Source organism: Strongylocentrotus purpuratus, unplaced genomic scaffold, assembly GCF_000002235.5.
Source record: "Strongylocentrotus purpuratus isolate Spur 01 unplaced genomic scaffold, Spur_5.0 spur5_scaffold_12, whole genome shotgun sequence".
Taxonomy (NCBI): Eukaryota; Metazoa; Echinodermata; class Echinoidea; order Camarodonta; family Strongylocentrotidae; genus Strongylocentrotus; species Strongylocentrotus purpuratus.
Window position 1 is genome coordinate 7,517,311 of NW_022145597.1, and position 18,375 is coordinate 7,535,685.

At 35.7% G+C, this 18,375-nt stretch overlaps 1 protein-coding gene and 1 long non-coding RNA gene across 2 annotated transcripts in view; both read right to left on the minus strand.

Annotated features, from left to right (window-relative positions):
- Window positions 1-3,144: 3,144 nt before the first annotated feature.
- LOC100893066 (cysteine-rich secretory protein 2) overlaps window positions 3,145-18,375 on the minus strand; it is a 32,544-nt gene continuing 17,313 nt past the window's right edge. The window contains exons 2-5 of the mRNA XM_030981732.1: window positions 13,486-13,713; window positions 13,057-13,142; window positions 10,416-10,516; window positions 3,145-3,539 (exon numbers count right to left, since the gene is read on the minus strand). Coding sequence (XP_030837592.1) covers window positions 3,529-3,539; window positions 10,416-10,516; window positions 13,057-13,142; window positions 13,486-13,689 — 402 coding nt within the window. The 5' untranslated portion in view covers window positions 13,690-13,713 and the 3' untranslated portion in view covers window positions 3,145-3,528. The remainder of the gene's footprint in view (window positions 3,540-10,415; window positions 10,517-13,056; window positions 13,143-13,485; window positions 13,714-18,375) is intronic.
- LOC115922592 lies at window positions 16,172-17,890 on the minus strand. The gene is made up of 2 exons (XR_004063494.1): window positions 17,721-17,890; window positions 16,172-16,645 (listed from the first exon to the last, which is right to left on the minus strand). It is a non-coding gene; the product is annotated as an uncharacterized LOC115922592 (long non-coding RNA).

The following is an 18,375-nucleotide window of genomic DNA, read 5'->3' on the forward strand; positions in this document are numbered from 1 at the left end:
CGTGTCAAAGTAAAAAATAAAAAGGGCTTTTATCAGATATCACAAGGGGCACTTATGAAAATGGAATAGTGGCACTTATTATAAAGTAAAAGGGGCATTTGTTGAAGAAAAAAGGGCACCTGTCAGATTTGAACAGGGGTAAATATCGCAGGTAGTAAGGGGGCGTTTATAAAGTATGTGAAAGAATGTGTTTTTCTCTCGAGTTTATCTCATCATGCGTGGGATCTGTGGGTGCTGGGGTTCCTGAAGCAACCCTATACATGGATTTTCTTCAGTGGTTGCATATAACCCAAGGATATTTTTGTAAACCTTTAAATGATGAATTATCATCGATTCCCCCCCCCTCATTTTTTGTCAGCTCGTGACAAAAATACAATCCAGATGAAATACGTCATAGGAGAAATCATTTCTTCAAAGTATATGAGTAGGGAAATAAAAAATGTAAAAAAAGAAACCAAAGAGAACTTTTAAGATTGAAGAAGAAAAAAGAAAAAGAGAAAGGAAAGAAATAGGCCTATTTTCTTGGTCCTTTTCATTTAAATTTTTCTTGCAATTTATTTATTTCTATAATCTTCAGCATTCTCCACTTGCATCTCTCTCTCTCTCTCTCTCTCTGTTATGGGATAAAAAATGTATCGGTAACGTGTAAGTAAGTTTCAAGGACAATGAAAGTTGTTTTGTGTTTAAAAGAGAAAATATATCATTTGATTTTCAGTCCTTGATTTAACATTCACAATTTACAGAAAGCTCTTTGAAACTTAAAATAGGGCACAATCACATGAAAATAGGAAATAAAACTAAAAGTAAAAAATAGCAAAAACACATTATTTTTCCAGAACACATTTTGACTAGGGAAATGTTGTTTCCACAGCGTTTTGGGATAATCTAATCTCACAAATAATGATAGCATTCAAGAGAGTGCGTTTCTATCTACTAGTGGGTGGTTTTAAAGTTTTTAATTTAGGCACAGACCTTGGAGTAATAGTTTAATGGATTTTTCTGACATTTTGTATAGAACTCCTATATGTTTCTAAGCGCCTTACATTGTAATTATTATTACCCCGGTCATTGGATTCAATTGCTTAAATAAATTCGTGTATAGGTTAGTATAGTAGTGGTAATAATATTAGTAGTTGTAGCAGAAGTAGTAGTAGTAGAATAATATTTTAATAATAATAATAATATAAGTATCATTATCATTATAATCGTCATTATTATCATTATTATTATAACTATTCTCATCATTATTAGTGTTTTTTTTATAAATATTATTACAATAGTAATATTGTTATTACCATTATTATCAGGCCTACTATCGGTATCATCAACATCATGATCATCAAGATCACCACCGTTATCAAAATAAGAAATAATCACCTATACACGACTTGATGTTGTTTAAAAAAAAGGGCACTTATCAGCGATGAAAGGAGGAAGGGATACATCTACGAAATTAATAGGGGCACTTGCCAAAGTATAAGGGGTACTTTCCCTATGTACAAACGGGCACTTCTTACTAAGCTAATAGAGCACTTTTCCTATGTAGAAAGGGGCACTTTTTGGGTACTTGAAAAAGTGGGGGAGGGGGCACTGTGCCCCCCTCCCTGGCCCATGGGAAGGCCACCTCTGGCCCGCTTAGCTGACGTAGTTTGAAATGGAGCGACACTAACATTCAGTATTATGATGTCGAAGAACTCACAAGAACAGAGCAAAAGGGGGAAGAAGAAATAATGAAAAGTTAACATCTAGTGCAGTGATCTTGGTTTGGAGATTTAGCTTCATCGAATGTTTCTTTTTTAATTGATCTGGGAAAAGGAAATGTGGAGGCAAAATGGTGTAGAATTGTCACTTCTGACGTTTATTTCTACCTCTGGCATTTTACCTCTGACTTTTTTTTATAATGAATCTTTACAACGCGTGTTTTTCACTGTCGAGGTCTTTCTTCTCTTTGGGGAAAAATATGGATATTTCCTTGCCTCTCAGCCTACTTAAAAATTGAATCAACATCTAATTGAGACAAATAAAAAATGCAAAGACATTCAATTGTTTCCATTAAATACCAGCTTTTTATTCAGAATAAATACAGTAAAATGTATTAAAGTTGAGCTTACAAATAACTTTACCAAAAATACCCTTAAGAGAGGGTCGAATATTCACGTCAAATGATAAAGTTTGACAGATGTATAAGGTGGGTTACTTAAACGATTTTAATAAAAGTATACTCAATTTATGAGGTCTACTTTTGAGATATTTTCCTTCTATATTTTGAATAGACCTATTGCCTAAGGCGAGTAAATTATATACACCCCCCTCCTGATGATCCTGTTATTGCCTATTTTAAGCACAAATTGCCTATTTATACTGGCCCCTCCGGGAGAAGAAAAAAAAATCCCCTCCAAAGTAGTAAAATTGACCCTTCTATTGCCATCTCGTACGCTGCGTATATACAGTGCATCCCAGAAAAGAACGAAACAGAGAATTATCGACGTTTTATCACAATTATAATTAATAAATGACACATATTTGTAAAGCTGAGATCCTCCTCTTTCCTTTGATGCAATTTATATGATGCATATTCACGCGTTAGTGATTAAAATCAATTTGATCTGAGCATTACAAATATGTGTCATTTATTAATTATAGTTGTGATTAAGTTATGGTAAAACATCGATAATTCTCGGTTTCGTTTTTTCTGGGACGAACTGTATATATAAGGGCACTTTTATTGATTTCAGGAACGTCCTCCCTGAAATCCCTGAAATGTGACTTAACTTGGTTTATACATTTGGGGCTGTGACAGAAGACTTCTCATTTTAAACGAAGTATACGTTTGCAATTGAATGAACGAAATAAAGTTATATGCTAGGGATAATAATGTAGTATGTCTTTCAACGAATAAATTCATTGATGTTTTTAATGCATTTTTATATGATACAATGCGAGCAATGTACTTTAACTTATTACTGAATTTTTAAATCTACTGTTTTTTATGCATTTTTATATAATACATTGTAAGCCAATTATTGTTAGTCTTTGGACTTTTTATTTGGTATATTTGTAATAAAACCGAAATTGAATTGAATTGAATTGAATTGATGATAAACAAATTCAAGATTTAAATAATGGTAAAATAGAGAGAGAGAGAGAGAGAGCATCAAATAAAAGCAAAAAATGGTTACAGAGACATAAACGATAAAAATTAAGAAAGCAAATCAGAATTCCCATGTCTGCAAACAGCATTGTAGTCTTCAAGACAATGTTGAATAGAATGCAGTATATAACATTGCTTTAAAAGTATAGATATTACCAACACAGATTTCGAACTAAAAATAAAAAGAAGGTCTCTATATATATTAACTGAAGTAAACCACAACCAGCAGGTTTTACCCTTTAAAAAATGAAACCCGCCGTGGTTTGTATGGCGGTTTGATGAGTAGAAGAAAAATTAAAACATAATCAGGTCCTTTGAACGTGTTGACGTTGGGTAGTTCAGTCCAATCTCGTTGTCATGTCAGCCTTGCCAAGCCATTAGCGATCCCCTGAAAAAGAGAATAATTATGAAAAAATGTTAAACTTAAACTTATGTGTATTTGACTTTCTTTCGTGACCTAATTAAAGGGCAAGTCCACTTAAAAAAAACCCAACTTACTTTCAATAAAAGCAGAAAAATCAGACAAACCAATCAAAACAAAGTTTGAGCAAAATCGGATAAATAATAAAAAAGTTATGAATTTTAATGACATGAACAACTTTGAAAATCACAAGACAAATTGGGAACTCACTCATGAGTCTGTGACCTCATTACTTCACTATCCACTAATTGTTTTCTCATATTGATAATATAAATTTCGAATTTTCCCCCTAAAAATCCTTTTTGCGCACACCAGCATCCAAGTTATATTGATAATATATAGAGTAATTTTTTTCATTTAAATCATGAAAAATGTAAATTTTGATAAAATATTTATATAAAAATCAATGATTATGAATATACAACATTTAGAAAATAGTTTCAATTCTTGAAAGTTCATGAAAGATTTTGTGAAATGTCATGCACGCAATATCATATAACCTGGGTAAAAGGCATGGGGAAATCAAGTTTCTGGGGATAAAAAGGGAAATCAAAAATACATAACGCAATTGATAAATAGTGAGGCAATGACGTCACAAGCTAATAACCAAATTGGCAATTTGAGTGATTTTCTTAGTTCGATAGTTTTTAATACTAAAATTCATAGCTTCCTTATTAGTTATTTGATTTTACTCATTTTGGGGGCTCTGTTTCCCTTTTTTTTTGGTGCATGTATTAAAGTAAATTATTTTTGGACTGGACTAAGCATTTAATAGTCGTATGCCCACAGTTATACAATTTTCTCACAACTGCACATGAAGTGTCAATTTGTACAGACATGGCGCATTATAAATGTTCACTATTATCATTATTATAAATATAACGCATCGAATTCATCCACCACGCATTACAACAATATTATTTAAAGGCAAGTTAACATCGGTGGTAAGTTTGATGAAATCGAGCCGAGTGAAAATGGGTAGCTTTATTTTTTTCTCCTGTTTGAAATAGAATCCACCACTCTCTTTCTTCGTCTATTTAGTATCTAATATCTCCTTTTCTGTTGCTTCAGGCGCGGATCCAGGATTTTCCAATAGGGGGGGGGGGCCGGAAATTTGAATATTGCGCAGACCGTTTTTCCACCCAACATACCAATACTAAAAAGGTCATATTAGAAGCACCATACCGGTACAATTTTTGACATTTTCATTGGGGGGGGGGGGGGGGGGGGCTATAGCCTCTTGCCCGAAAAGTAATTTTCTGGTTTCAAAATTCGAAATAGTGAGCGAAGCGAGCGAGCAACAATTTAAGCATAATATGTATTTTGTGTCAAAGTGTTATTTATCACCCAAATAAACGAGAAAAGATATCAAAAACTCATATTCGGGCAGCCCGCTGTCCCCTGCCTCCCCCTATTACGCGTAAAGCTCGGAAGCTTTGACCTTTCCTTAATTGTTAGAGAAAGAAGACGATTTGTTGTACCATTCTCGACTCTTAATCTTTGTCTGAATTCAGTTTCCTCCAACCCGCGCGAAGCGCGGAAGCTTTGGCCTTTCATTAATTATTAGAGAAACAAGAAGATTTGTTGAACCATTCTCGACTCTTATAACTTGACTGAATTCAGCCCCCCCTCCTGCGCGAAGCACGGAAACTTTGGCCTTTCATAATTGGAAATAATTGAAATTATTAGAGAAAGATGATTCGTTGTTCCATTTTCGACTCTTAATCCTTCTCTCAATTGAGTCCCCCCCCCCCCCTGCGCGAATCGCGGAAGCTTTGACGTTTCATTAAATTATAAGGGAAAGGAGACGATTCTTTGTACTATTCTCGACTCTTAATCCTTGTCTGCATTCAGTTTTTCCCCCGCCCGCGCGTAGCGCGTAAGCTTTGACGGTTTATTAAATTATTAGAGGAGGAAGACGAATCGTTGTACCATTCTCGTCTCTTAATCCTTGTTTGAATTCAGTTTTCCCCCACCAGCGCGAAGCGTGGAAGCTTTAACGTTTCATTAAATTATAAGAGAAAGGAGACGATTCTTTGTACTATTCTCGACTCTTAATCCTTGTCTGAATTCAGTTTTCCCCCGCCCGCGCGTAGCGCGTAAGCTTTGACGGTTTATTAAATTATTAGAGGAAGAAGACGAATCGTTGTACCATTCTCGTCTCTTAATCCTTGTTTGAATTCAGTTTTCCCCCTCCAGCGCGAAGGGCGGAAGCTTTGACGTTTCATAATTTAATGAAATTATTAGAGAAAGAAGATGATTCGTTGTTCCATTTTCGACTCTTAATCCTTGTCTGAATTCAGTTTCCTCCAGCCCGCGCGAAGCGCGGAAGCTTTGGCCTTTCATTAATTATTAGAGAAACAAGAAGATTTGTTGAACCATTCTCGACTCTTATTACTTGACTGAATTCAGCCCCCCCTCCCGCGCGAAGCACGGAAACTTTGGCCTTTCATAATTGAAAATAATTGAAATTATTAGAGAAAGATGATTCGTTGTTCCATTTTCGACTCTTAATCCTTCTCTCAATTGAGTCCCCCCCCCCCCGCGCGAATCGCGGAAGCTTTGACGTTTCATTAAATTATACGGGAAAGGAGACGATTCTTTGTACTATTCTCGACTCTTAATCCTTGTCTGAATTCAGTTTCCTCCAGCCCGCGCAAAGCGCGGAAGCTTTGGCCTTTCATTAATTATTAGAGAAACAAGAAGATTTGTTGAACCATTCTCGACCCTTATTTCTTGACTGAATTCAGCCCCCCCTCCAGCGCGAAGGGCGGAAGCTTTGACATTTCATAATTTAATGAAATTATTAGAGAAAGAAGATGATTCGTTGTTCCACTTTCGACTCTTAATCCTTGTCTGTATTCAGTTTCCTCCAGCCCGCGCGAAGCGCGGAAGCTTTGGCCTTTCATTAATTATTAGAGAAAAAAGAAGATTTGTTGTACCATTCTCGACTCTTATTACTTGACTAAATTCAGCCCGCCTCCCTCCCGTGCGAAGCACGGAAGCTTTGGCCTTTCATAGTTTAATGAAATTATTAGAGAAAGAAGATGATTCGTTGTTCCACTTTCGACTCTTTATCCTTGTCTGAATTGAGTGCACCCCCCTCCCGCGCGAAGCGCGGAAGCTTTGTCGTTTCATTAAATTATAAGGGCAAGGAGACGATTCTTTGTACCATTCTCGACTCTTAATCCTTGTCTGAATTCAGTTTTTTTACCCGCCCGCGCGTAGCGCGTAAGCTTTGCCAGTTCATTACATTATTAGAGGAAGAAGACGAATCGTTGTACCATTCTCGTCTCTGAATCCTTGTTTGAATTCAGTTTTCCCCTCCCGCGCGAAGCGCGAAATCTTTGACGTTTCATTAAATTATAAGAGAAAGAAGATGATTCGTTGTTCCATTCTCGTCTTTAAATCCTTAGCTGAATTCAGTTTTCCCCTTCCCGCGCGTAACGCGTAAACTTCTGACGTTTCATTAAATTATTAGACAAAGAAGACGATTCGTTTTACCATTCCTTGTCTGATTTCAGTTGCCCCCCTTCCGAGCGAAGCGCGGAAACTTTGACATTTCATTAAATTATTAGAGAAAGAAAAACAATTCGTTGTACCGTTCTCGACTTGTCAGAATTTTCAATTTTTTGTCTTTGTCTGCTCCTTTTTCGTCCTATGTCCTCTTACTGCCCTTACCGCCCCTGGCTACGCGCCTGCTTTAAATTGAAAATGAAACAATCATGATTGTGATAGCACACAATTAGGTTAGTAGAAATGAAAGGGAAAAAAGATCTATTACACCAACCATGGATAAATCACGGCCGGGAGCGTCATATCATAGTTTTGTGTTATCGGGCGAGGGCCGGGGCGTAGCGACCAAGCGAGATTTTGCAACGTTGAAATTATGCATTCTAGAAAATTCCGCTATATTTCTTTCTAGCTATATTTCTAAATTTCCTGGGGGACGTGTCTCTCTATCGGACCCATGCAGGATTGCCGCCCCTGTCCATGATTACTACCAACATGAGTTCAAATACAAGCACAAGCGAGTTGGTATGAGCTGAATCCAAAATAATGAAGGGAAAATAGGAGTTATGAAGCGGCCCTACCGTTAATTTAAAATGTTGAGTATATAGCTTCTATTTAAAAGACATCCAAAATATTGTGCCCTTTTCAAATTTCTCACTAAAGAGTGATGACCTTTGCAGCGCAGGGGCTGTTTTTTACTTTTAACTTTGAATCCGCGGCCCGAGATTTTATACGGCCGGCCCGGCCCCCTTTATTCAATAACGTTTGCCAAGCCTTCTGGAATGACCCCAAATCTCCCGATTACAGTTTTTCCTTATCGTCGTTACTGTCACTTAGCGCCATATCCTTGTCTTCCCCCCTTTCTCACCGACTTTTCTTCCCCCCCCCCCCCCCACTCTGTATAGGGTACGCACATGTATGTTTCCTCTCTTTGAAAGCACCTCCGGTGTAAGTCAGTACGGGCCGGCCCGGATTTTTGTGTATTACGGGCCGGACTTTGTTGCGTGAAAAGTAACTCTTTATCGGAAATTTTGGGAACACAAATTCGGTCCCTCCGACCCCGGAGTGGGAGAGAGAGAGAGAGAGGGGGGGGGGGGAGTTGGGCTTTCTTCTTTATCTTTTCTTTTCTCTTTTCTCTTTTCTCTTCTCTTCCCTTTTCTTTTCCCTTCTCCTTTCTTTTCTCTTCTCCTTTTTGTCTCGCCTGCGTAGCAAAAAGCGAGACATAGGCGCCGCTTTTCCGGTGACGGCGGCGACGGCGACGGCGACGGCGGCGTCAACATCAAAAACTTAACCTAAGGTTAAGTTTTTGAATTTTTGATATAATTTTTAAAGTATAGGTTCTTAGTCAATTAAACTTTGACTATAGGGTAATCAAGTATCCCCAATCATGTGAGTAGAATTTCAGATCACAAAGTCAAGGTCAAAGGTCATTTCAGGTCAACAGACTTGGACTATGTTGTAGCATCATCATCGAAAACTTAACCTAAGGTTAAGTTTTTGAATTTTTGATATAATTTTGAAAGTATAAGTTCTTAGTCAATGAAACTTGGACTATAGGGTTATCAAATCTCCCCAATCATGTGAGTAGAATTTCAGGTCACTAAATTAAGGTCAAATGTCATTTAAGGTCAACAAACTTGGACTTTGTTGTGGCATCAACATCAAGATTTTCAAAATGCTTCTTCTTCGTTATTTTTCAACCGATTTTGATTCTGATTGTTTCATATGATAGGGCTAGGAGGGGGGGGGGGGGGTTTAAAACTTCTAAACAGAATCGTGAAATTCATTATCTATGCTAATTTATGCAAATTTATTCAAAATCACAAAAAATGCTTCTTCTCCTTCATTTCTCGACCGATTTGGATTTGGTTTGCTTTATCTGGTAGAGCTAACTTTGGTACACTAAACTTCTACACCAAATTTTGAAATTGTTCTCCATTAATTAATAATGGTAATTTATGCAAATTTATTCCAAAAATAACAAAAATTGCTTCTTCTCCCTCATTTCTTGACCGATTTTGATTTGGTTTGTCTTATCTAGTAGAGCTAAATTTGGAACACTAGAATTCTACACAGAATTGTGAGATTTTGCTCCATTGATTATTTATGGTACTTTATGCAAATGAAATGAAATTATGTCCCTTCCAGGGCATCAAATTTTTATTTTTTGACCAGTTCAAAAGTGTACCACATAAAATTTAGGATATTTGTTGTTGCGAGATGCGGATGAGCGCTACGTCATTGACATTCTGGTTTATCATATTGAATTGTATTATGCAGGCGAGACCGCCGAGGGCGTTTCCCTTGTTTCTTCTCCTCTTCTCCTTTCTTTTTTTCTCTTCTTTTCTTCCTTTTTTTTGCGCCGCCAATAGGGGGGGCCGCGGCCGTTTCGGCCCCCCCCCCCTGGATCCCCCACTGTGCTTGCAGTAATTATCTTTCCAGAAACACACCCTTCCTTTTCATTGACCTAGTACTGTTTATTATCGTGCAATATACTAACACTGAGAGCAGTGAGGTAATTGGATGCAATGCTAAATAAATGCATTTAACAGTCATTTATAGGCTTTTGTTTTACAATTTTATAATCTATTTCATGTACCTATTACTTTCTATTGTACATGCTTTCTCATTACTGCAACTTGTATAAATATTGTATTTTACTTGCAGTGTAGAAACATGTACAATTCAGACTACCAGACATGTTTAAAGGGGAAGTCCACTCTGATAATGTATTGGTTTTAATAAAAGCAGTTTTAATAGAAGCAGAAAAAATGAAAGAAACAGGTCAGTGAAAGTTTGAGCAAAAACCGATTAGAAATAGGACAGTTATTAATTGTTGCAGGTGCGATCAATCGAATACAAATTGACAACTATGTGACGTAGCTTGTGAGTTCTCCTCCAATTTTCCCTGTTTGTAGTAGGTCCACGGTTGTACTAAAACACTTCCAAAAATTATATTTTCCCTTTAGGAAATTTTCAATCATAAATTTACCCTCAATATAATTATTGCAAATATGTCTTTATACAACCCCCGTATGACAATTAACATTCTGTCACCAATTACTAAGAAAATGAAAGTTTATGAAATTTTCTGTACAGTGAGAATTGAAGAGGAGCTCGCATGATACGTCATAGTGTTGCCAATTCGTTTCCCACTGATGACACCTTCAAAAATTCATAACTTTTCTAATTTAATCTGATATTGCCTAAATTGTCACTAATCTATTTCTTTCATTTTTCCGCTTTTATTAATACCAACTCAATCCCAGGGTTGACTTCCCCTATAAATAAATTTTGATTGAATTGCATTGAACTGAATTGAATACTTACAGGTGCAAAGATTATTCTCGCAGCTATATGTATCTCCTTCACTATCAGGGCAACTAGAACAGGGCACACCTGATTCGTATGGGCGTTGGGTTTCGTCACCACTGGAAGATAGTAAAAGAACCATTCAATATCAAGACTTCAACTCATAACAAGTTTTATTTAATAATCCCATCATTCTTCACTATTTTTAATTGAAACTTCTTAAGCTGTGGTTGAAATTTATGAATAAAATGCATTGTACTTTTTTCTTGGGGGCAGAGAAGGGGGATTTTATTTTTTAGTTTCGTTTTCTGTTCTTAATGTATAGAATTGTATGTATAGCCTCAATTTTTTTTAATTTTTTCATATTTTGCACATTACGATACATGTTTACTTTACATTAAGTTTTTTTTCTTTTTTTCTGATGTGTTGACGATAAATTATCATTCTTTTCCTTAAACTATCTCCTGTTTCTCCGATATATATTTTCACAGGTATAGAGAGATAGATATGAAATGATTATGACTATGATTTAACAATACATAAGTACAGTCATGTACTCATTTTTTTGTATACAGTTTGTTGCACTTGTTTGTAATGTTGAATGCACTATCTGACGAAATGAATTGAAACCGGTTATAGTGAATTGAAACTCACAAGAATCTTTATTCAATTAAAAAAAATATATTTCTATAACCATGACGGGCGAATTTCCATAATAATTTATTTGTATATATATACATATATGAGTATGTCTCTATATGGGTCCTAACAGCCCGCCTACCGGACAGATCGACCCTGGGCAACTTGAATGGGTCTAGCTGTCCAGGGTAGGGTTTCACTCGATCCGAACAACTCGACCAACTTTGTTTTCTCATGATTTTATGAACTAAAGTCATTCATTTCACTCTGAGTTGTCATGAAAGTGGTAAAGTACATTCACACGGATATCGTTAAAGTTGCTTTATATAGAATGACACAAAAACATATAAAAGAACAGTTTCTTACCTTAAATCTAATAAAAACCTATTAAAAGCTGTTGGATTTCATACATTTTTTTCCTTTTTTTTCCTTTTTTTTTTTATTGATTCCAATCAATACAAATTAATTTTTAGAAATAAAGTACAGTTGTTTTTCCTTGACATGAATTCAAAACATTTACATTACATAGATTGTAGAATTGATGAAAACAAATATGAAATCAGTTGTAACATAAAACAAATAACCCCCTCCAACCAAACACACTACTACCCCCCCCCCCCCCCCCCCCCATCATGCGACACACACACCACCCGACCACACTTCCACCACACACTGTTCCTAGCCCCCTCAGAATACCCCACATCGGAGCGACAGACAAACAGAAACAATCTATTCAAAACATTTAAAACAAAATCATTTATGCGAGGCTACAATAGCCACAATAGTCCAGTGTAAAAAGTTCATGAAAACTTTACTTGTTCTCACTTCTGTAAATGTAAGGCCAATTTACCTGCCCTCCCTGCAATATTCCTTTCTTCTTCCCTAAATTCTAACAGTTCTTTTTGAAACTCCCTCAAAGTCAATATTACGGACTTTCCCCTGCATCTATATATCCAATATTTCAATGCAAAAATAATGGTATTAACATTTTTTATTCGTGGGGAGTTACCGGACAAACCTAAATGAATATCTATCCAGTCGATAGACCTTAATTCCCATAGCTCAAACTTAGCTATTACATTTTGCCATAATCTTTGAACATGTACACACTCCCAGAACAAGTGTTAATATGTTTCTATCTTTTGCTTACAAAATGAGCACAAGTTATCTACAACAAAGCCGAATCTGAATAAATGTTCTCTAGTATATATTGCTCCATGAAGCAGTTTATACTGAATTTCTCTTAGTCTGTTAACAAGAGTAACTTTCCTAGGCCTAGTAAATATCTCCCTACATACCTTATTTGAAAAATCTGAAAATTCCCGTCCATCATGAATCTTCAAGACAAATAAATTGTGTAACTTCTCTATAAAATATTCATAAACATTCCTCGATAATACATCTCTGAGGAGCTTCACAGTACTGTTAAACTGCTTTAAAAAAATCATACTCTTTTACATCCACTAAACTCCAGTTATCCTTTCAAATTATAAAAATATGATATTGCCCGCATGCCATTTTCAGCAAAAATATCTTGACTTAAAATTATATTGCGTGTAAACAACTCCTCATCAAAAATCATTTTCTTTTTCAATAAGAAATCTTTATTGTTAAAAATAATTGGATTATTCTTTTCTTCAAAATTCCTACAACCTCCTAACTCACAAACACAAACACACGCACACACACGCACGCACCCGCACACACACACACGCACACACACACGCATACATATACATATATATATATATATATATATGAATACAAGTACGCTATGATGAAGATAGAGGAGTTCATCCGCTTTAAATCCAACCGTTTTTATTAGGTTACGTGACCTGATAAACTGTTGGTTTTAAAGCATTAATCTTCTCTATCTTCATCATATATTGCGAACATGTATCCAAATATAATGTACAAAACCTTGTTTAACAGTGTATGCGTTTGTGTGCGTGCGTGTGTATGTGTCAATATCCCCGAGAAAAATGGGAACAATGATCATGCCATGATGACAATAAATTACCTGGGACTGTACATACAGTAGACAAATTTGACTTTCATACAATCAGCCATGCCACATCCAACGAAAGAAGTTGTAGCCCGCACCATCTGTTTGTACCAAAATGAAACATAATATATATATATATATATATATACACAAGGATAATGATAATAATAATGATAATTAAAATAATAATATTATTAACTTTTGATTTAATGTTTTCGTTACTGAAGAATAAAAGGCGGACTGGTTGAATTTGGGCCTTTGTTGAATACTTTTAGATAGAAGTTGCATTTTGTCACATTTTCAGGAAACATAAATAAGGAAGAAAAAAAAAGAAAAAAAATCACAAACTTGAAAATGACCAAACTTGGTACGGGTATGAATAATTTAGTTGTTAATTGTATGTATTGTCAATGGCTAGAACAGGTTTTGAGCTTTGAAACTTACCTGAGTGTAATAATAACATTTATCGTTAATACAGGTGTTGTCTTCAAAGGTATAATCTTCATTATTCCACTCATCCAATACGTCCAAAAAATCCGATTCGTCGTATATAACGTCGAAGCTCCTGCCTAAACTACATGCACTCCATTCTGTTGAAGAAGGGCGGTTGCGTCTGAGGTCGCAATGGTCAACCCACGACTGCGACATCCTGGCAATCTCATCGTCCCATTGCTGTAATAAGAGAACGAGGCAATCATATGATACTTTTGTATTTCATTTATGTCGCTTCATTGAAAGTAAATTAGTTTTTTTGTTAAAGTCCAACGATTGATACATACAAAGGGTACTTGGTTGCATTGCTCAAAATTATATAAAAGAATAAATTCACACGAACTGACAAATTAAGAAATGAAAATGGGATAAGAAGTGAAGAAAAATTGTTCAACATATTACACTTCAAAATGATAATAAACTATATAGACATCGAAACTGTTACAGGTAAATTTTCCTTTTGGCTGCGTTCAAAGAACTTTAAAATCATTATTCCAGCCATCCTGATGAAACTCTTGCATAATGATAATAATAATAAACAAATATTTTCATAATAAAGTAAGAACAGAAAAAGAGAAACGGAAAGAGAGAAACTGGGGAAGATCGTCAAAAAAGAGAAGAAAGGATCTGTTGAAAAAAGGAAAATCATAAGAGTGCCATTTTATTTGCTCATAGTATATACATTCATGAAGATAGCACTGACTTTAGGCAATCGATAAAAATGAATATGCGAGTGCTGTTTTCGTTGACTTAAAAAAGCTTTTGAACGGTAAATTGCGATATTTGGATTACGAGGCTTATAAAAAAAGGAATTACTGGTATCCCTTGTGCATGTTTGAAAAGTTATATGACAGGCATAGTATGTCAGGTATTTGTAAATTCCGAGCTTTCATTTGAATCTGTTATAACCTGTGGAGTCCCAAACGGGTTCATAGTCTGTTATCTCTGCTTTTTGTTATTTATATAAACTAATTAGTTAAATGTGTAAAATCGTGCTAAGTCCAATTACATGCCGATGACACTGTCCTGTATTTTTCTTACCTTTCAATATAATAAGTGAACTTGCATTTAAAGGTAAAGGCTAGTTTTGGAAACGCCCCCTCTCAAATAATAAAATGGAAGCTCTTATTACCAATGATGGGAAAGAATTTCAGTCACACCGCAGCGCTCGCCAAATCGCCCGTATTTATTCAAGTCGTATGCACGTTTTTGCTCCTCATGAATACGTAATAAGCAAAAACATGGCACAGTTATCATCTTTCTGCTATGCTCAGGATTCATTTAATGACATTGAATTCGTCATGAATATTGAGCCAGAACTATAAACATTATAATGTACTATTCAATAAATAGTGAGTGAAGTTTTAAAATGTGAAAAAAACACCAACAAAAACTTGCAACAAAAAATATTTGAAGAGTCGGATATACACGTTAAATAACCATTTTTATCGGGGGTGCATCTCGCTGAATTTTGGCTTCCCACATAATGTAGATATTTTCCTAACATAATATCATACTTCCTGTCAATGTTTGTTTCAATACTAGTCAGGAACTAGCAAAGTAGTAGCTGATGCATAATAGACTCCGGCGGAAAATAAGACATGGCCGATCGACGAGCGTTTCGCAACGAGATCAACCGGGGGATACCACGTTATATATAGCATTGCGTCGATTCGCAGGAATTTAAACAGGACTTTCTTTTGGTAATTCCCAGACATTCGATGATGGTAATATTTTATTTCATAATTCTTTTGTCAATTGCGTTACTCCAGTTCATGTGTATTCCTGGAAATAAAATATTACAAAATTCTTTCCCTCATTCTCTTTTCTGTTTGATTTTGTTTTAAAGTGACCCGCGGAATATATATATATCTGAAAATTTATTTTCGGGGTTTGTTTGTGTGTAATCTGACCCTCGGATAGAAATATTAGTGTGCGGTTGGCAGAAGGGCTCAAATGAAACTTGTAGAATTCTAATTTTCATCTTCAACATTATTATCACAATCACAATCGTCATCGCCATCACAATCATTATCATCATCACCATAGCCATCATCGCCGTTACCACCTACATCATCATCACCACCATCAGCATTGCCTTTAAGAACATCATCGCCATCGTCACTATAATCATCGTCATCATGATCACTGTCATCATTATCATCACCATAGCCATCATAATCAACGTCATCATTATCATCATCACCATATCCATCATGATCGCCATCACCACTGACATCACCACTGCCATCATAATCACCGTCATCATTATCATCATCACCATAGCCATCATCTCCACCGTCGCCATCACCACCATCACAAAATTCACCAACATATCAAAATATGTCAATACTTGACTATTTATATTATGTTTACCCTGTGTAGGTACCATTTCTGGATGAAATACAAATCTGCAAAAAATATCTTTTAAAAAGAATGTTTTTCTTTTGTGGGGGTGGGGGGGGGGGGGGCTATTATTTAACAGGTCTGGGTTATTCACATTTCTTAATCAAAATTCATGCCAACTAACCCAGAAGAAAACCTGGTCTGGTTTCTTCTGAATAGCCTAGTAAACGGACAAAAAATGTATTATTTAACACTACAACAAATAACAAATGCGATAGGACTAGGAATAAAATTTGCATTTTCTAATATTTATATTTTATTCATAAACTGACTTTGACATTTATGTTGAGACCATCACACGCATAAAATGTGTCGCTGAGAATAAAAGTATTATTAGAGTTAAATATATTAGTTAAATATTGTTAAATTGTTGTATAAAGGTGACAGTTCAGTCAGTTTTCTATTAATATAATAAATGCTTTGTTTGTGTGAAGCTCCGGAATCCCACCTTGGAACATTGGAAGTATCAGAGATTTTTGTTTTATTGAAAGGAATAAGCTGAACAAAATCCTTCTCGTCCTTTTCCCAAACTCCCTGTTCAAGATTGTCTGTTCCAACGTGAATCAAAACTGCAGTTGAGTCTTCAAATAAATAACCAGTAAAACAAACAAAGGCATGGAGTGCAGCAAATGTTGATCCAGGAATGCAATGGAGCCTGATGTGTGATGTCTCTCAATGTCCCGCAAGCTTCGATGGTTGAGTGCGTCTGCAGAAAAACAACAAAAAATGATAAGAAGAATGAAATGGCTTAGTTCAATGTATGGGGATTTGAAAAGATCTTATCAAAGTAGCTAGCCATTTATGGTAGACAAAACTGGCTTGCTTTCAAATTTATTATTTTAAATGAAAACAAATTACAGGTGTCAGATTCATGAAGTTTTCCCTTCATTTTTCAAGATGTGCACAAGTTCTAAAATGTAAGTATTTACCTTTGGCTTTTTGTTTTAATTCTGCTCTGTTCATAATCATAATATTAATATATAGGTCGCACAAGGAGGTGCTGCTTATTTCTGTGGCTGGCTGTAACTTGAGTTGAGCAGAAGGCAGAACCAAAGTTTGAGAATTCCAAATTAATATAATTAATTATCCTGTAAGTAATTTGTCATTCTAATAAGTATTATCCAGCTCAGCTCAGCTCACTCGCTCAGCTCAGCTCAGGATTCCAGTACAATTCGATCAGTTATCAAACCCCTTCATTACTAGTATAAACATGTTTAAACCCTTGTAAATATACATTTAAAACATATCATTTGATCTAGATTTATAATGAATAGTAATGACTAATGAGCAGTCGATTTATTTACATTGCTGTCGATTTGCGACAACAAAAACTAAAAAGCTGACAAAAATATATACACATGGGACTACATAAAGTCCTGCTATATGCGCCACACAATGGCACAGCGTGCAGCGACACACAAGAAACCCCGCCATTCCTGACTAAAAGGCCGTAGCCATAGCAATTCCCCGCGGTTTCTAATCATTTTCCGTCTACTTCCGGTAGATTTCCAAAATATAGTCCAATAATTTGGGCATATTTCTTATTCAAACATAACTTGCATCTACGTGTTTTCAACATCAAATGATGGACTGGTTATCAAAAATTCGAAATAATATTATCAATACCAGTCAGGAACAAGCAAAATACGACACTATGTAATGGTTAATTTCCGAGGACTAAAAAACGCTCTTTTTGTTTGCGATAAAAGTAAGCACAAATTGTAACAAATTTGGGCAAATTTGGTGTCAAAGAACAGCGAAAATTTCAGAGATTGACTTACCCCACGATTCCGCCATGATGAATTGCACTGTAAGCCATACGAGGGCGAGAAAATGATGCTACCAAAATCCCGTGGCTGGTCTCGTGTTTTACGAACGGGAATCTGAATAAAAATTGCCGCACAGCCTCATTATCGCGCACGCTGCGGTCTGACTGATTTGTTTTGACTAATACGTGATCACACAAATTTTGCCGAGAAACCGTCTACTAATTGATATATTTGGTAAATTATTATATTTATTTAGACCTGATAGATATACAATGCACGTGCCGCTTACGTGTGGGGATAGTCCCATATACATCTTTCTACGTACAGTGCTTGTAACTTTATCAAGACTGGGCCAAATTTCTTATCATTTTGATGATTTCAGAACCTTGCAGCATATGCTAGATGATCAACCTTTTCTGATCGATTCCACAACGTTTCTTTCACAATGCAATCGCATGACCATAACTGGTCTTTATCTTAAATTCAGACCTAGAAAAAGTTTATAATTGCATGTTAAAAAATAAGTTAAGTGTCAATGGTCAGAAAACTGTATTGTATCCTTTTAGGAAGCAACCATAATGATGTCAAAGCAAACTACATAACACTCCTTTAAATCAAGTTCGGCATTTAAGTACCTTGGTCTGGTATGTGATGAAAATATAAATAG